General features: G+C 34.3%; 1 protein-coding gene across 1 annotated transcript; it reads left to right on the top strand.

Annotated features, from left to right (window-relative positions):
* The first annotated feature begins 8,582 nt into the window (after window positions 1–8,582).
* Window positions 8,583–9,703, top strand: LOC116655209 (dynein axonemal heavy chain 2-like). Its single transcript, XM_032452757.1, has 2 exons — window positions 8,583–9,258; window positions 9,315–9,703. Exons 1-2 carry the CDS (start codon window positions 8,619–8,621, stop codon window positions 9,701–9,703), a joined length of 1,029 nt encoding a protein of 342 aa, XP_032308648.1. The 5' UTR covers window positions 8,583–8,618.
* The last annotated feature ends 11,166 nt before the right edge of the window (window positions 9,704–20,869 follow it).

Raw genomic sequence — 20,869 nt, 5'->3', positions numbered from 1 at the left:
AGTCTCGACGACCCTGGCGGTGATCCACTGCTGGGGCGGCTGGTTGACCTCGGCGACCAGGACCATATCGCCCTTCCGGGCGTCCTCCTGCTCCCGCTGCCACTTCGACCGCGCCTGTAGGCCCAAGACGTACTCCCGGGACCAACGCTGCCAAAACGTTTGCTTGATTGACGAGACAAGCCGCCATCGCCGCAAGCACGTTAGACCCTGCTGGTCCGGGGTCCGCGGTGCTGGTGGGGCGATGAGCGGCCCGCCTGTCAACCGGTGCCCGGGAGTCAACGCCTCGCCGTCGCTTGGGTCCTGACTGAGGGCGCCCAGGGGCCTCGAGTTCAGGACGGCCTCGACTCCAACGAGGACGGTCTGCAGCTCCTCTGCGGTCAACTGTCGCAGTGCACGATCTGGAAAGCCAATAGAAAGGAATCAGTTGACAAATCGGAACTACTTCTAAATGTACTGCTTTAGACGCAAAACAAACAAACAGGGCAATGTAGGACTTGCATGGTGGCCTACCACGAATTTTCAATGTCGTCTCAATAGGGACACAGAAATCCAAGCCACATATGGAAAATGGGCGGAGAGCACGAACTCGATCTAGGGGTAAATCTCCCATGATTTGAGTCACCAGATGAGGCTTGCATTTAAAACAGCGTATGCATGACCGCACTATCTGACTGCAGACTTTCTGCGCGTTTACTATCCAAACGCGCTGTCGCAAGAGAGTCACTAGTGCTCGTGGACCCACATGAAAATTCGACTCGTGCAAGTATCGGACGTAGCTCTGTAGACGTAGACATCAAGAAGGCAAGCCCAGCCTGAGAAACTTCATGGACAAATGGATTTAGCTTCTGTAGACTTGGACCAACAACAAGGTTTTTTCGAATATTTTTAATTTCCTCTTGATATTCGTGCTCTTGTACTATCTGGACAATTTTATTAAAAGCGAAGTAAAGGTATACTATCAAAAGGAACTACTAATTTTTTACTCTTCTTTATAAAGCGGAACATGTAAACTAACACCCTCAACAGTTTTAAGTGAGAGGAAAATCCTTCTATCACTTCCAACAAATATGAGGTAGAGACCATTGCAGTCAGTCCGACCGCACTCTTCTTTGCTTCCATCTGCAAAATCTCTGGTGACGGATCAAACCGAGGGCTCGTTGGCCACTTATCTTCCGGCTCCGTTAAAAACGATGGACCTGTGAACCAAATTGATTCTATCGTTTCCTTTACGTCTCCACCTCTTGACACAATATCTGCCGGGTTCTGTTTAGTTGGTACATGCCGCCACGTGCTATCCTCTGACCACTCTTGAATCTCAGCAACTCTATTTGATACGAACGTTGACAACGACGATGGATGGGAACGAATCCAATGAAGACAAACTTCCGAATCTGACCAATATACACTTCGTTCGATCGGTGCTTTGATAAGAGGTTTTATTTTGCGACAGAGGTCCGCGAGAAGGTGAGCGGCACATAACTCAAGACGGGGGAGCGTCTTTGTCTTGAGCGGCGCTACTTTCGACTTTGCAGTCAACAATGAGACTTTACTACCTTCTGCAGATTTGCAACGGATATAGCACAGGCTCCATAGGCTCTTATCGATGCGTCAGAGAAGGTATGAATTTCACTTGGTGACATTGGCTCACTCATCAAAAATCTCGGTATTGAGATCTCTTCTAACTGGGACAAGGCAAGCTGAATCTTGTTCCATGCGGTTTCCAAGGGCAGTGGAATGGACTCATCCCAATCTAGCTTATTAAGCCAAAGTTCCTGTAACAGGTTCTTTCCTTTAATAATGATCGGGCTTAATAATCCAAGGGGATTATTCACCGAAGGGGGGAGTCACCAAAAGAATATTCCGCTTAGTCGCCCTTTGACATATGACTGACATATCAATTTCGAATTTAAATACATCATCTTTAGGAACCCAAACGATTCATAATATTTTTGTCAGCTCTGAGTCCGAAAGTGTTATTGGCTTAACCGTGCTCTCGGATGCAGTAACTTCAGGCGAGTTTGAACACTACTTGCTCAATTCAAACCCAGCGTTTTGAAGAATTGAGTTACTTCAGACTTCATTGTCTTTAGCTCCTCCACGCAACCAGCATGACGTCGACGTAAAAGTCAGACCCAATAACTTTAGCAGCTCGAGGGAATGTATTTTTCGCGGATTCACTCAACCTCTTCAAACACCTTATGGCCAGGAATGGGGCTGGTGCAGTGCCATAAGTAACGGTGTTGAGCTTCACACACTCCACACTCCACTCTATCAACTGGTATCGTCGATCTGCTTCATTTACCATCACTTGACGATACATCTTTTTTATGTCGGCTACCAGAGCGAATTTGTTTAGCCGAAATCTAAGAAGAGTTGAGTAAAGCTCTTCCTGAATTGTTGGACCCACCATCAACAACTCATTTAAACACTTCTGTGTGGATGTCTTGCAGGACGCATCGAAAACGACTCGTAGTTTGGTCGTTGTAATTTGCGGCCGCAAGACACTCTGGTGGGGAATAATGTAGTGTGGAGAAGCCAGAACGTCATTGCTTGCAGGGGACATATGGCCTAGGGATTCGTATTCTTCCATAAATTCCAAATACATTTTCTTTAAGTTCGGATCTCGAGATAATCTTCTCTCGAGCGACAGAAATCGGCGTTTGGCTATATCAAAACGCTTGGCTATATCAAAACGCTTGGTTCCGACTTAAATGGAAGTTTAACTTCAAATCGACCTGAAGGCAGTATTCTTGTAGTCTTCCGATAATGTTCCTCACATAGCTCTTGTTCTGGCGTCAACATCTTTTTAGAAGATGGAACTTCTTCCAACGACCAGAATGTTTTCAAGTTTTTTCTATTGACTCTATTATTTCTTCTTGGCAATTAGAGACCGGCTGTTGAGGAGTTGAAGAATTTTCCAGATATTTTCCCGATACTATCCACCCAAGGAGAGTTTTTTGAAGGATGGGATGGTTCGGACCTTGTTTTATTCGGCCAACGGACAACAGTTCGAAAAATGACTCAGCTCCAATTAGCATTTCTATCCGCTGAGGTTTGTAAAAATATGGATCTGCTAACGGCAAGTTCTTTGGTAGGGTCCAATCTTTTACGTTCACTGACTGGTCAGGGTGATAGCCTGAAATGGTTTTCAAAACCCAAAAGTCGAACGGAAACTCGCTACCATTGACTCTCGACTTCACCACGGTGTGTATCTTTTTCTTAACTTGTGAATTAGTTTGACCAATTCCAAGCAAGTTGATCCACGATTCCTCCCTATGGATCTGTAAGCGTTGAGCAAGATCTTCTGTAATAAAATTCATTTGTGACCCTGAGTCAAGTAATGCTCGGGCCAAGATGTGCTCACCATTTTTTGTTCGAACGCTTACGATCGACGTTGCTAACAAAAACCCTTTCTACAGGCGACGCATGCAAAGCATGTGAAGTAGAAGGGCCATTATTCGTTAACTCTGGAGGAGGATTTTGTGTGGGTGGTGGTAATGCTAAGTTATTTTCGGTAACTGTAAATCGGTGCAGAAGTTTATGGTGCGATCTTGAACAGATATGACACCTGGTCGATTTACAATTTGCTATCGTGTGACCTTTTCGCAGACAATTCAAACAATTGAAACATAGGGTGTCTGACTTAACAAACTCAAACCTTTGCATTACAGCAAGAAATCGGACCACAGCGGCAATTCCTCATAATCCAGTGACTCTTCCCATTTTTGCTTGGTCACTGGATCCACTCTACTCAAAACTAAAGGAATAATAATTGAGTTTGCAATTTTAGTATGGATAATAGTGATTCATAAATTGATGACACAGTGTCGATGAGACGCCTTAACGACGACGCAGACGGCTGAGAAATTTTCGGAAGGCTAAACAGTTGACGTATTTGGTTCGCAAAGATGAAACATTCGTTATCATAAACTCTTTTTAAACTAGCGATAGCTTTGTCGTAATTACTCTCGGGGACCTGGAATGCCTTGACAGTTCCTAAGGCTTCACCAGAGAGGCAAGAAATTAAATGATTAAATTTCTCGAAACCTGGAATGTTCACATCTTTGTCAACTAATGTCTCGAAAAGACTTTTCTCGAAAATTTTTGAAATCCGAATAATTTTCACTGAATTTTGGCGATGCCAAACTTGGAAGTCGAGCTCGAGTTTTAGGCTGCAGAACTTGTAGTAGCTGAACGGGAGTCTTCAGCTGAATTCAAGGCATTACATAAGGACATAATCCTTGCATTGGTAGTTATTCCTAATTCTTCCAACTCGGCTCCGCAATCATCCAATTCATCTATTTGCTCGATCTGGTCTTGCAACTCATTTGCTTTAGAAATTGCCTCATCTAAAACCTGAAGCCTGCATTCTAGCTCGGTTTTGTTTAGAGGAAGTGATCCATCTTCCAAACGTTCCTCCAACCGGCGAATGCTTTTAACTTTGACATTTAATCTATTTTTTAAGTCAATAAGAGTCGTGGAATTAATTTTTTGCTTAGTACTTTCCATTATAAAAAATTTGTTTTTTCAATACAAAAACGAAAACAATGCAAATTTAACATTTAATAATTTATTTAATTTTTTTGTTAAAGAAATGTTATTAATTTATTTAAATTTTTTATTAATTTTAAAATATTAATATTAAAAATTTATAAAAAATAAATAAATTTTAGAAATTTATTTAAAAATTTATTGAATTTAATTCACCTACAAGAAAATACGAAAACGAAAATAATTAATTAATCTTATTTAAAAAAAATAAATAATTTATTAAATTTAACCAAAAAAAATCTAAATTGATTAATTAATTGATAACGAATTATTGGTAGTCGAGGCACAGAGTATCCAAAAAAAATAGTTGGTCGCCAATGACACCGAAACCAATATGCACGATCAAATTGTAGGGGAGCGCGTCACTTGGCGTTCCGTTAAACTATACGCGCCAAAAAGCGCATACACATACATACATACAGCAGCGGATAACGGTGGGAAACGAAAACGAGAATATTATCGCTGCATGTATACCAAATATATATGCACCTTTATTTTATCTGTAATAAATAAAATAATTTTCTGGCTGTACTTTAGTATTTAATTTGAAGATTTGTAAATTTGAGAAGGAAGGGTAGGGGGCGACAGTGATTGCAAATAATATAAAATATTGTCTTTTTTATTTTATCCACAGGCAGTACATTTAGGTTAGCACATATATTTATAATTAAAATTTTAGAATTTTTATATATGTTGTTATTTATTTTTGCTCTACTATTTTTTCTACGTACGTATGCGCCAAGAATTGAAAGGAGGGTGCAATATTCCAGCACAAGACGGATTTTAATTTGTCTTATCTCAACTTTCAATTTTTTGCACAAATACCTGGGGTTCTGCTTTCGGACCCTTTAATCCTGCGGCCACTTTCCTTTCACAATTGATGCAGGTGCAGGGCATGGGGACGACGAATCCTTCCAGTAGCAGCTATGTAGTTGATTGGAGAAGTTTGTTTCGCGACGCGGAGAATTCTTTAATTTTTATTTTTTAATTCACCACTACAACCGTCGCGAGCAACTGTTTTTTTTTGAATATATATATGTTATATATTGTTGTATGTATTGTGTCACTGTCACTGTTTTTGTTGCTTTTTTATTTTATTATATTCACTACAGTCCACCCAGGGGCGCCAAAATGTTCACTGGGATGAGTTTATCTCGTCGCGAAAAAACCGAAAGGCAAAAAGGTGGCTGTAAAATTAAATATAGCAACTACAAAAACGAGAAATGCGTGCACTCTGCTCAACGTTATAAATTCGATTATATATTCATATCAACAAAAACTTAAGCCCAGCTTATCTAGTGCGGCGAAGCTGGGCGAATTTATGGGAGAGCTCAAGTGAGAGCTTTACTTGCGATCCCGCTCCGCCCTAAACTAACTTATACTAGACTTCATAACATTCCACTTAATTATCTACATTAATTATACACCGGCCCCGTTGAAGGCCTTCATTAGGCTTCAACTACTGGCAACCTCGCCAGCTTGTGGACTGCTCTCCTGAATACTGCTCCTCTACTCGTCCTGACGTCGGCGACCCTGACCCTTCCGTCCGCGCCGGCGTGAGTCTCGACGACCCTGGCGGTGATCCACTGCTGGGGCGGCTGGTTGACCTCGGCGACCAGGACCATATCGCCCTTCATAACATTCCACTTAATTATCTGCATTAATTATACAATATGCACTAAAAACAGTGATGTTCAAAGCAATAACACGAAATACCTAATTCAATATATGGTAAATTTTGATAATTTTCTTCTCTTAGGTGTACCGCTGGAACTGTGGGTAATGGAACCTATGTTTGTTCTGGACTTTGGTTCAGGGGAGCCTAAAGATTATGCGTGAACATTTTTTGCTGTCGGCCTGTGTTGCTCAACCAGACATTACTGCCCTGAACTTTAACCATCTGGATTGGTGGCTGAGAGTCTCCTATAGCAACAACTGTTGTCCGTGCGTTGGATAAGGGAATATCTTACACATTTCAATATTATTGGGTTTTATTTATATTTTACTAAAAAGTTCATTTAGACTTATGTAGACAAACATATAGGGTACACTCCGAGAAAAACCAATAATTTCGAACTTAAACTAAGTAAGAACGCCCTTGAAAGTCGACTAAGAATGACTTTACTTAGTTTAGGAAAAAAACTCGTAATTTTAGTAAATTGTTTTCTCCAAGTGATCCCAAGTTTCGTTTGGGAACGAAAATTATTGATTTAAGCGTGAAAAATTCTTCTAGTAAATACTAAAAATACATTCTTATTTGATTATTTAATTTACAATTTTTATTATTTAACTAATTTTTATTAAATGTGCTAGGAGTCGAACCCGGACCATTCCGGGACTATTACTGCGCCGAATTAACAATTCAGCTATTTTCCAAATCATAAACTCACCAAAATACCCCTCGAGTTTCGTAAATACCAGGTGTTTATAATTATAAGCTAATAAAATTAATAAGTATATAAAGAAATTAAAAGAAATAGTTTAATTCTCGGGATCGGCCGAAAACTATATCACTGGACTGTAAGCAAACGTAATATGCATTTATAAATTAGCAGAGGGTTATCATAATTTTGATCAAAAGTGTGCAACGCATTGAAGGAGACATATCGACCCTTTGAAGGTCGATATTTTATATACATATATAGAAGGTTTTATATACATATATTCTAGATCAGGATCATCTCCTGAGTCGATATCAGCATATCCGTCTTCTGCCTGTTTCAACGCAAAGTAGCGTTTTATTTTGGAAGCTATCAATTTTAATCTTGGCACACAACCTTCCTTCCTTTAGCCCAACGCGTTGGGCTATCTCTGACTGTGTTTCGCGGGAAAAATTTTTTAAAGTTGTATCTCCGTATTGCGTTAGAAATCTCTTTTTAGCTGCTTCATATTTTCAGCCCTCTTTCCCACAAATCTCTATGTCTAACCCATTCATTCTAATTTCAAATCCGAACCAAGAACACCTAAGTCTTGATTTAAGAATTTGTGTTGTCAAATGTAGTACTCATTTTTCTATCAGTGTATAAAAATTGGCAATCCTAAACTGACATAATTACCTAGCCACCAAGAGAGTTTATTTATTTATTAACCAACAAAAATGGGGAGGCTGGGTGACGTTTTCGTATATAACCTAATCAATGGTTATGTAAATAGCCATATTGAACGGTGCTAGTGGAAGGACTCAAAACATATTGCGACTACTCCTATTTTAGTTCAAAATATGCCCAAAATGGTACAACCGTTCGGCCTATGATGGTCTTTATCATACAATTTCGGATTTTCTACTCATTTAATCTTCCGTATTCAACGTCATATCTTTCAACGTGCGAGCGGAGCCCCCCTCGCTCCATTATCTTTAGGCTCTCCTGAACCAGATCAAAAATACGTTCTATCACTCACAGTTTCCGCGGTACACCTAAAATAAGGAAATAATCAAATATTAACATTTATTAAATTACACAGGCAAACAGCAAAAAACCTCCTCTAAACCTCCTCTAAACCTCATCTAAAACTGTTTCTATGTTCAAAACGTATCTATTGCAGGTTCAGCTTGTTTAGTAAAGCTTTACAGAAATTGTAGATAGCCATGACTTTTTGAAAATATGAGATTAAAAACTCCAATTTAATTGACGAAAATCTTGTTTAACCACCTATAATAAATTCAATAAAATTATTTCGAGTTTTTCCTTAAATCCAAAATTAAAACATGGTTTGATCTACTGATTTCAATAAAAAAAATAAAAATCTTCCATAGGAAAATTTTTGGGTAAAAATCATAGAAAAACAAAAAAAAGCCATTACACGGCCCACATAATTCAATATATGGTAAAATTGGATCAATTTTTTCTCTTAGGTGTACCGCGGAAACTGTGGGTGATAGAAACTATGTTTGTTCTGAGCTTTGGTTCAGGGGAGCTTAAAGGTTATGGAGCAGATGAGATTTTTTGCTGATGGTCTGTGTTATTGGAGTAAAATAAAAATTGGATTTTATCGCCCTGAGTTATAACAGAAACTTTTTTTTTCAGATGGCATCGGAGTGGTATAGCTTTGTTAATTTATTTGACGATATGCTCTCTATAGCTTTCCTTACTAGTGCAAGAAATTCTTTAACAATGGTAATTTCATCATTACATCGAGATTCAGATATGGCAGCTGCCCCTATAATAGTTATGGAATCTGATATCAAAGATAGGAAAATTATTCTCTCTCCAGATATGGATACAATTGCAAATTTACTTAGTGGAAACATTGACCGTATTCACAATATTCTTGAGCAATTTCCGCGTATAGGAAATAAAATGAAAATACCGAGAGAGCATCAGTCTGATTCCTTTTCTAAAGTATTTCGCGAAGACTTAGAATGTGCAGACTTAATTCGTAATGTTGAAGCTGAAATAAAACATGAACGTGACGAAATCGATGGATATATATCTTTTTGGAACAGTCATAGAGCTTTATGGGAAACGACAGAATCGGAATTTACTAATCGTGTAAAAGCAACTTCAATGACGGCTGATATTTTTGAAACCAGTATTGAATATTACAGTGCTATGGCTGACGATATTTCATTCGTAGATGCTATAACTCATGTTTACTTTATTCTAATGAATCAAAATTATATTAAAAGTTCTATATTAGATTGGATTGAAAAATGGCAAGCTCTAAATATAAAAATTCTTTTAAGTCATTCGTTTTCCCTTATTAGATGTAAGTATTAAGTTTTTTTCTATAAATTTCTATTATAAATTATTTTTTATTTCCAGCAATATATAGGTATATGCGGAAAAATGAAAGAAAAATAATGATGATACCAAGAACCCTTAAGGAATCTTTAAGAGCAAAAGAATTTTTCGAACATTTAATCGAAGAAGTACCTATTAAACAATCTACTTTTCCCCCTATGCTTGATTTGTTTGGCGTTTTGGATAAATATCAAGTTGACATTCCAGATGAAATTCGACAAAAAGTGTTAGGCTTGGAAAGTGCTTGGCAGCACTATCTTAAAAAATTAGGAGAAGCCGATGAAATGTTGGATAATAACAGAGAAGAATTTAAAAAAATTTTAATTCAACAAGCTGAAAAATTTAAAATGATTCTCAAAGAATTCCTCGACGACTTTTATATGAAATTACCAACGGCGGCAAGCATGTAAATATATTTACTACTTTTTAATATATATTCTTTAATTTTATGCTCGAAATCATCAGATCGCTCTTTCTCTTCATTGCGAACGGCAGCGCACAGTGGTCGATTTGGCATTTCTAGCATCGTTTAATTCAATTATGAATGTTTCGATAAAGTGTCCTTTATGTTAAATCATATAAAAAAACCTCTTGACGAGGTAAAGTACCGGTGACGAACCTGCATGCGAAACCCAAAATATCTGATATCAATTGGTGACGAAAATATGCTATATAGGTGTTCAAAATTGCATTTAAAAAATATTCTTGTTCGGCACGTGACTGATTTTTTTTTGTTTTTCTTGCACTTGCAAGAATATTTTTTATATGCAATTTTCTACACCTATATAGTTTATTTTCAGTGTATTTTTTTTTGTACTATATAGACGTTTGGTCTCAAAGAAAGTGAAATTGATATTTAAAAAACCATTTCAACGGTGTAAAGCTCTTTTTAATATCTTTCTTAATTATAAAGTTATGAATTTTTTCATTAACAAAGTTTTTTTAATTTTTTGACGTAAACTTAAGGTATTTCAAAAAGTTGTAGAACAATAGTTGCCCATATGAAAGTAACAAACATTTTCCAAATTTTTTCAGGATTTTTAAAAAAAAATAGTGCAAACAGACAAACCGACGCAAACTGACTGGCTTCATTTTGAAGAAGAAAAAATCGAATTTTTCGAATAACTTCTGAATGAGTCGGATCGGGTCGATTGAGGTACCAATCGACGCGTATTTAGCTCTAGAATGCGAATAAATATATATATAAATATTCTATCTGGGGACTAAAATGTGTCCACCAGCCCCGCTTTAGTGATTAAAAATTTTTTTACTTTCTCCCTAAATTCTCCCAAACCAAATAACTTTTGGAATATGTTTCGACAAAAATTATATAATTAAATATATAATTAAATATAATTTCACTTAAAAGGAGTGAGAAAGATTTGAGTCGGGATTCTGTTTACCAAAATATTGTTTTGGTTTTCAATCTGAAGTGGCTCTTAGAAATTGGAAATCTTAAATGAGACTGTTTTCAGCCGAATTGAAAAATTAAATGTTTATGTTTTTACAAAAATTGGAATGATGCAATTTGCAGCTGGATTACGAATTTCAATACAAAAGGCTTCAGCTTCGGTTTACAAAATTGGTTTACAAAATTTACTGATATACACTTAAAGAAATTTTGTTGATATGTTACTTCCCCATCCTTAAGAATTTAGCCTGTCCTCAGGCGGTTAGTTTGGGGTATAACTGTAGGTCATGTTCTTTATTCTCTGAACTTATAGTTTCTTCTTCGGGAGTTATAACCTTTTGTTTTTTATAATTAATTATTATCCTTTTTGGGATGTTCTTAAATTTATAAATCAAATATATGATTATAATAATAATTATTACTACTAGTAGTATTAGTAAAATTGTTTGAGTTTTAAAATATTGTTTTGAGTGGTTTTGGAATATTTCTTTGGCTACGATATACGATAAAGGTTCGAGTTTAGTTATGTTGTTGTTTACATAAATAGTTCGGGTGTAATCAAGCATAGTATTTGTTATTATTACATCTTCTATTTGTATAGAACAGTTGAATACTTTTATTATATTGTTTCCTTCTGCTATTAGATCTTTATTTATACAATTCTGATTTAACAAAGTTTTTGGTAAATTCCATGTTATTATAATGTTGGGTTCAATATAATTTAATTCGAAGTTCTTGTACATTTTTGTATATCTACATTCTGTATTTGTTTGTCTTAAGAGACCTATTATACATTTATTATTTACTATTTCTTTTGTTTTTACTTTAAAGACTTGCTGATTTTTTATGTAATATTTATCATGCAATGTTTCGGTTATTATATTCTGATTCTGATCCGGATACGGTAAAATTTTGTAAATGGGGGTTTTAATAATAATAACAATATTTCGTTAGTATTAACTTGTAACCAAGTAGATGTTTTAATATTTAACAATTTTTCTGAATTAATATGTTTAAGCGGGTCATGTTTTAGGAGCTTTGGGTTGAATATGCCTAATCTTGTAAATTGCATACCTAATTCGATGTCTTCTATGTATTCTGTAAATTCTTGTAAATTGAAAATAAGGATTGCTAACCTTTGGTTTTCATTTTGGTTTTCATTTAAACGATTTACTGTTTCTATTCCTTTCTTAATTGCATCAATAACTTTATTTAATTCGTTGATCTGTATACTATTTTCGGACAAGTTTTTGATTCTAATTCTTCCCTATCTTGTTGATCCAATGTGCCAAATAAATATTTATAAAAGGTACCTACAAAATTTGCAAGTCCTCTTTTGTTTCGTTGAGCAATTTTTATTCCATTCATTTCTCTATTTAATTTTTCTTTTAGATATTGAATTTGATCCAAATGTTCAAATTCTCGTGTTTGTTCCATTAGATTTTTATAAGTTTGTTCAGTTTTAGTTAAATTGACTGTGAGACAATGATATTCATAATTAGTGGGCAGATCTATGTTACCTGTTTGGAAAATTAAGTATCCATTTTTTGCTTGAATTGGATTGATATCTATGTTCTGACACATGGCGTGATATATAAGACATAATAAAGTTATTATATAAAAGATAATTTTATTAAGCTGGGTTGTCTTCCGGTGGAAATCTGGAATTATTATATTTGCTGGTATTAATTTTCTTTTTCTTTTTAAATTTCGATTTATAGTGTGTGATTTCTCTACCTCTATTTTTTTCTACATAATGTTTTTCGTCAGTTTGTGTAATTTGGCCTGTCTTCCTAAAAGGATTTGTTGTTTTAGATTTTATAAGTGGAGCTTGTCTATACCTAGTATCAATATCGAATGTATGACGATTTTTATTAAGCTTGTTTATTTTCTTTATTTTATTCACTTGAATATTATAACTTGGAGTTCCGGCGAAAATAAAAATGTCTGCTGGTGTTCTACCTGTAGAGCTATGTTTTGTTTTATGATTATAAATATAAACGATTGTTTCAAATTTAGTAATTATATTTTCAGGATTCCGTTCACAATTTATAATTCTTAATTTTTCATTAATAGTTTTATGAAATCTCTCTATGTCAGAAACGCCATTTTTACTTGTGGTTATAGTTATTCTTACATCTTCTGATTGCAGCCAAAGTTGCAATGCTGAGCACATAAATGCAGAGTCTTTGTCGGCTTTAATTTCTTTTGGTTTACCCATTACATTAAATATCATGAGTAATGCCCTTTTTGCTTCTAACCAATCCCTACTGTTGACATTTATTAAAGCAGCATATTTGGAATAAATATCAATGCAAGATAAGAATTGTTTATTATCGATCATGTAAAAATCTATAACATATTTTTCTCTGGGGTTAAAGGTTTCTGGGGTTAATTCAAATGTAAGTTTTGTATCTCTGTGTTCTGTTTTAGCAAGGTTACAAATTTCACACTCATTTATAATATTCTGAATTAATCTCTGATAATCGGGAAAATAATATTTTTCTTTAAAAAGGCTTGTATGTTTTTCTATTCCTGGATGTAATAATTCTACGTGAGCTTTATGGACAATTTCCTTGAATTCGGCGAATGTTTGGACATCTGTTAATATTGTACTAGTTTTCATAACTTTGGTTAAGTTGTTTGGGCTGATGATTTCTATATAAGCATTTTGAAATATTATGAAGTCCATTTCACAAGGAAAATAAATAACACTTTTTTTAGAGCACAAATATTCTTTAATTAATTCTTTTGCATATTCATGGGTCATTTCTTTATAAATTATTTTAAGGTTGGTTTTATGAAAGTATTGGCTCAATTTGACTTCATTTGAGTTTCCTCTATGAAATTCAATTTGTCTATTGTAATAGTTTAAAGGTCTTTCCGTTATTTCTATATAATTCTGATTGTCTTCATGTGCACTATGAACTGTTGCTATTGTGGGTAATGACTCGGTATCCGGTGTTTCTCCTAAAAAATTTTCTTCTAGCTTCACTCTTGACAGAGCATCAGCTACCTGGTTTTCCTTTCCCGGCAAATATTTAATAGTGAAGTCAAACTCGTTTAATTTTATTCTCCATCTTTGTAGTTTCATGTTTGGTTCTTTTATATTATGAAGCCAAACTAATGGTCTATGATCGCTAAGGATTTCGAATTTTCTACCAAAGAGATAAGACCTAAAATATTTAGTGGCCCAGACTATAGCCAGAAGCTCTTTTTCTATTGCTGAATAATTAATTTCATGTTCATTAAGAGTTCTACTTGCATAACAAATAGGTTTATGATTTTGCGATAATACTGCGCCTATGGCGACATTGCTAGCATCTGTTGTTAAGGAAAATAATTTTTCAAAGTTAGGGTAAATTAAAATTGGGTCTGATGTAATAAGAAGTTTTAATTTCTCAAATGCTTCTAAATATTCTTTATTGGTTGAATTTATAGTGGAACCTTTCTTTAAGTTTACAGTCATAGGTTTTGCAATTTTAGCAAAATCAGGTATGAATTTTCTATAAAATCCACAGAGACCTAAAAATGATTTTATTTCTTTTTGGGTTTTTGGTATTGGAAATTTTTGTATTGCCTCAATTTTTTGGGGGTTTGGCTTTATTCCTTCTGTTGTTATTATATGTCCAAGGAATTCAGTTTCCTTTTTCATAAACTCACATTTGTCAAGTTGAAGTTTAAGATTAGCTTCTCGAAGTTTTGAAAACACCTTTTTTATGGACAATATGTGTTCTTCTAATGAAGTAGAAAATATAATTATGTCATCCATGTAAACAAGGCAATGCTGGTATATTAAATCTTCTAATAAATTGTTCAAGCAACGTTGGAAAGTTGCAGGCGCATTTTTCAGACCAAATGGCATTCGTGTGTATTCGTAATGTCCATTTTTAGTAGAAAAAGCTGTTTTTGAAATAGAATTTTCATCCATTTGAATTTGATGGAAACCCTTGGCAAGGTCAATTGTTGTAAAATATTGACACTTTCCAAGTTTGTCAAGTATTTCATCCATAACTGGTATCGGATACTTATCATCAATAGTTATTTCATTTAGACTTCGATAGTCTATTACTATTCGAAATTTCTTTTTACCTGATGCATCTTCTTTCTTTGGGACTATCCATATTGGAGAACAATAAGGGGATTTCGATTTACGTATTATTCCCTGATTCATCATTTCTTTAATTTGGACTTCTACTTCTTGATCATAAGCTTGGGGGTATTTATAAGGTTTTTTGTAAATAGGATCTTCATGTTTGGTTTGGATTGAATGTTTTATAGCACTGGTAAAGGTCAAATTTTCACCTTCCCTGTACTGGATATCCCTAAATTCAAATAAAATGTTATTTAATTTAGTTCTTTCTTCTTTATTAAGATGATTTATTCGAAATTTATTATTTTCTTCTAAGTCATTATTAATTGCAAAATTAAAAGATATATCCTCAGATGAAGGTGGACTGAGATAATCTTCCAATGTTTCAATTTCGGAATTCTTGAAATCTTCGTGGTTATATATCATGGAAAAAACAAATCCGCTCAAAGTGACTGTTTCCTGTTTATAATTAATAATTGCTTCACATGCTTCTAAATACTCTCTTCCTATCAATATGTCATATTTTTGCGAAAAATTGTGAACCCAAAATGGTTGATCGATCGGACAAAGTTTACTTGTGTTAATTGTGTGCACTTCTAACGTTTTTAATGTTTGTGGGAAATTAAAATAATTTTCTTTTATTAGGTTTATTGAACTTCCTGTATCTATTACACATTTAAATGCGCGATTGTTAATAGTTATTCTGATGTAAGGATTTCTATTTCTTCTATTGGATCCGAGGCTATTTGATGAAAATTTTCGATTTCCATTCTAGATTGATCGCTTGAATATTCACGCTGTCTTTTCACTGGTTTGTTAGAATTATAACCTTGTAAAGAAGATGTTGGCTGTTGATAATTCATAGAATTCTGAGCTCTACCATGATTTAAATTTTGCTGCAATTCCTGTTGAAATTGTTGTTGATTGAAATTATTTGGTTGTCTATAGTTACTTTGCTGATTATAATTTTGTTGATTATTATTATTATAAAAGGAATTATTTCTTTGGAAATTATTATTTCTTTGATAATTTCTCCTATCTTGTCCGTTTTGTTTTGAATTATGTTGTGATTTAACTTTATCAGAACCAGAATCATAACAACCTTCTTGTTGTGCTACTTGTTTAAGTTTACTGACTGTAGTTATATCGTGCCTTGCTAATGTCATGAATAACCTGTCAGGAAGTTTTCTCATTATTACATCTTTTACAGTATTATTCATGGCATTATTATAAATCATTGTATTTAAATTGTTATTTTCTAACGACAATTTGTTTGTTATGACAAATATTTTATATTCTAGATCCTCGACGAACTTACGAATGCTTCCATTGAAAGGGGTATTGTAGAGTCGTCTTAGTAATTCCTCGCATGTGGTTTGGGTTTTATACTCATCGATGAGAGCAATCCTTAGATCGGGCCAATTGGTTGCTGCTGATATCTGTGACACTCGCTGGGCATCTCCTGATAATTGCATCTCGATTGCACTGAAGAATACAGCTGTTTGACGCGGATCAGTTGATGGATACAAATTTAAAATGTATTCGATCCGTCTGATGAATGCACTTAATTCCCTGGTGCTTCCATTAAAATTGGGAACTTGCCTAATCTGGCTTAAAGCCTGATTAAGGTGTAGCTCGGAGAGTAACTGGACTTGTGAAGCTGGTTCGGCCATTGTAATGTTCGTATTTCTTATTTGTTTCGGTAGCGGTCACACTATGAAAGCGGGCTACTAATTTATTTTAAGTTTTTGTGTTTTGTATATTTTCGGTAGCAGTCACACTTTGAAAAGTGGGCTACAAATTGAAACTAACACGTAAGTTCTTTTGCGGATGTGAATAGCGATTAACACTCGCGGTTAGTATTAAGGCTGCAGTTGCATTAGCACAAAATACTTCAACGATGTTCTATGATCTCGATTGATCACTGGTCACTTTTACACATCCTACCGGCTGCGCCAATTAAATATCTTCTTCAAAAATAGTTTGAAAAAAATATATTTTTATTTGAGTTCCGTTTTTGATACAGTGTGATTTTTAAAACTGCTTAGAATTTTTGGAGTTTCAGAACTAACTTAACTTTGGGGCTCTAAGTCCCTTTTATAGCTACCCTTGCTGAAGCTTTTTGCAGATCAAAGCTCGAAAGAAGCTTTTCTCTCAGAGAGGCTTTGTTTTCTGAAGGAAATCGATTGAGTCGGAACCTATTACTTGAGGTGTCAGTTGACGTGGAAGACTTTGGGTCTCAATTAATCGAGGTGACAAGAAAATGTGAAATTTCCTGTGAAGTGGATGCCCATTTAAGAATGGTTTGAGCTGTTTAGTTTTATTTCACTTAAAAGGAGTGAGAAAGATTTGAGTCGGGATTCTGTTTACCAAAATATTGTTTTGGTTTTCAATCTGAAGTGGCTCTTAGAAATTGGAAATCTTAAATGAGACTGTTTTCAGCCGAATTGAAAAATTAAATGTTTATGTTTTTACAAAAATTGGAATGATGCAATTTGCAGCTGGATTACGAATTTCAATACAAAAGGCTTCAGCTTCGGTTTACAAAATTGGTTTACAAAATTTACTGATATACACTTAAAGAAATTTTGTTGATATGTTACTATATATGTAAGTAACCTCTGGACTGGCGATTTACACAGTTAGCAATACTTTAATTATAAGGATAAACATCAAAACTGTTTTTTTTTTAACTCTGTAGATTTTGACATTCAAGAAGGTGGAATAATTAAAAACCTTTCCAAAGACGTAAAGAATTTCCATAGCTTCAGTGGCTCTGAAGTTATACGTATTTTTAATTTACAAAGGTTTTAGAATTTGGTTAATTTAAAAATTTTAATTAAAAATTTGCCCAAAAATGTATTTAAAATCCAAAATTTTTTCGTAGTTGTGGGAAACCAAATTATTTTAACAAATTAACAGATGAGAGGCCTATCCTTATGAGAGTTCCACTATATAATAAATAATTAAAAAAAAAACAAGAAAGGAAAGCTAACTCCAAGCGGAGCCGAAGTTGATATACCCTTGCAGTTAAGCAGAAGCTTATATTATTATTATATATATCGGATCCTATATAGTGGTCCGATCCTTATGAGAATTTCACCATCAACAAAATTTTTAATAAAAATATTGGAAACAGCCCCAAGCATCTTTAAAAATAGAAAGGTTGTGCCATTTCCGATCGTTCAATTATATGGCAGGTATAGGATATAGTTGGCCGATTCTTATGAACATAGGATTAGATTGCCCAAAACGGAAACCGTAGACAGTCCCATCATTCTAGCTTAAAAAAAAAACAAAGTTAAGCCAATTATCCTAATAAAATTTTGAAAATCGGATAAGATTGAGCAAAATGCAATCTGTCCCATCCTTCTAACTTATAAAAAAAAAAAAAAATTGTGGCATATCCGATCAATCATATAATAAACATGTATTATATCTAAAATAAATGCGCAAAGATAAAAAATTAAAAAAACTGGAAATTACGTTTTTCTAGTTTTTCTAGTTGTTGAATTGTTGAATGTAACAATTTATTTTGGGTATTGGCGGAAAAGTATTGGCGGAGTTGGTTTGCCTGTTTTTTTTTTAGCTTTTAATCCATGATTTGGCCCAAAACGGTGGTGGCTGCATTTATTTATATGCATTATATGCTCAGTGGGGGCATATGCATATAAAGCGTTCTACTCATAAAATTTTGCATTCTTCTCATTAAGACATGAGACACTGAAACATAAAGCAGAATTACATCAAAATTTGCCATCAAGCAACAAAGTTCGAGATTAGCCGAGTAGAGCGTTGTGGTTTCTAACACGGGAGGGCTTGAGTTCTAATCCTAGTTGAGTCAATGTTTACGTATTACTTTTTAAGCCCTTTTTTATTTGGATTTTATTTTTGAAATATTTAAAAAATATCTTATGTACAAAATTTCATAAGGATGGGCCGACTATATCCAATAGCTGTCATAGAACGATCAGAATTGGCATAACTTTGGTGTTTTTTAAGTTAGAAAGATGGGACTTGGATGGGAAAGATGGGGTACAGAATTCATTTTGGGCACAATAATCTTATGGGCCAAATTTCATAGGGATCGGCCAACTATATCTAATAGCCGCCATATAACTGAACGATCGGAAATGGCACAACTGCAAGGGTATATCAACTTCGGCTTCGCCCGAAGTTAGCTTTCCTTTCTTGTTTTTCTTTGGGACCTCAAGATTGGTACCTCAACCGACCCGTCCGACATTTCTTTTAGAAGTTATTCAAGAAATTAGATTTTTACAGCTTTTTCAAAAAGTTGTAGAACAATAATTGCTCATATGACAATCAAATGAAACAAATCTCCTGAAACAAATCTCCAATTATATTCAGGATTGCCAAGAAAAAAATACAGACAAACAGACACACTGGCTTCATTTTGAAAAACTGTAAAAATCTAATTTCTTGAATAACTTCTGAAAGAAATGTCAGACCGGGTCGGTTGAAGTACCAATCTTGTGAGTCTTCTCATTAAGACATGAGACACTGAAACACAAAGCAGAATTACCACAAAAGTTGCCATCAAGCAACAAAGTTTGAGGTTAGCCGAGTGGAGAGCGTCGTGGTTCCTAACACGGTGGGCCTGGGTTCGAGTCCAACTTGAGTCAATGTTTACGTTTTATAATCCCTTTTTTATTTGGATTTTATTTTTAAATAAATAAACTAAAATCTGAAAAGATATACTCTATATTTTTTAGGGTATAGACCACATATATGCAAAAAGCAAAGTTGCCAATCAAATACACACACATGTATAAGTAAATGCAAGCTTCACAGGAGGCTGCACAAAATGGGTAGCTGCACTTACAGAACTATATCTTGAGTTAACGGATTTTCCCAGATATGAGCGATATATCAAAAGTTGCGTCATCTCAAAAGCTATCTATTTTTTTTTGTGTACTATATAGACGTTTGGTCTCAAAGAAAGTGAAATTGATATTTAAAAAACCATTTCAACGGTGTAAAGCTCTTTTTAATATCTTTCTTAATTATAAAGTTATGAATTTTTTAATTAACAAAGTTTTTTTAATTTTTTGACGTAAGCTTAAGGTATTTCAAAAAGTTGTAGAACAATAGTTGCTCATATGATAGTAACAAACATTTTCCCATTTTTTTCAGGATTTTTAAGATAAAAATAGTGCAAACAGACAAACCGACAAACCGACGCAAACTGGCTTCATTTTGAAAAAGAAGAAAAAATCGAATTTTTCGAATTACTTCTGAATGAAATGTCGGATGGGGTCGATTGAGGTACCAATCGACGCGTATTTGGGGACTAAAATGTGTCCACCAGCCCCACTTTAGTGTTTAAAAATTTTTTTACTTTCACCATAATTTCTCCCAAACCAAATAACTTTTGGAATATGTTTCGACAAAAATTATCTAATTGAAACAATACCTTTCGATTGGTATATAATTCATTTAGATCGATTGCCTACAGAAAATTTTTAATTCTTCGGCTATGTATAGAGATATATAAGTTTGAGATATATAAGTATATAAGTTATATAAGTTTGTTACTCCGCGAAAAGTGGGCCAGAATCGGATTTCTTGCTATAAATAAGGTTTTAAAAAATTAAAAAAATTTGTTACTCCTTATTTCTAGACCTTGGAATTTGCATATTTGCATATTTTTAACGGTTTAAGTTATTCGAATTCGGAAAACACCAAAATTCATTTCAATGAACATATAGTTAAAAACGATCGGCATATTTTTTTTTGTGCATATTTGCACAAAATGCATATGCAAAATATATGCAGAATATGCAAACTATATGAAAAATATGCAAAATATGCTAAATACATGCAAAGGATATAAAAAAATATATGATTATTGAAATAAAAATATTTAGTAAAAGCTATTCATAGAGACGCAATAGATTAATATTTGATTGATTATTATTAATAGTTACTAAGACGGGAAATTCCCCTTGCAGATGGTTCTATAATTTTGGTCAAAAGTGTGCAATGCAGTGAAGAAGACATCTCCGACCCTATAAAGTGTATATATTCTTGATCAGGATCAATTCCTGAGTC

This window comes from Drosophila ananassae (assembly GCF_017639315.1).
Source record: "Drosophila ananassae strain 14024-0371.13 chromosome Y unlocalized genomic scaffold, ASM1763931v2 tig00000092, whole genome shotgun sequence".
NCBI classification, from domain to species: Eukaryota; Metazoa; Arthropoda; class Insecta; order Diptera; family Drosophilidae; genus Drosophila; species Drosophila ananassae.
The sequence above is the reverse complement of the archived record's forward strand: the minus strand, read 5'-3'. Positions and strand labels throughout refer to the sequence as shown.

Coding starts and splice junctions, on each gene's coding strand:
- LOC116655209 (XM_032452757.1), top strand. CDS start 8,619: ATGCTCTCTATAGCTTTCCTTACTAGTGCAAGAAATTCTTTAACAATG. Junction 9,259..9,314: donor TTCGTTTTCCCTTATTAGAT/GTAAGTATTAAG, acceptor TTTTATTTCCAG/CAATATATAGGTATATGCGG.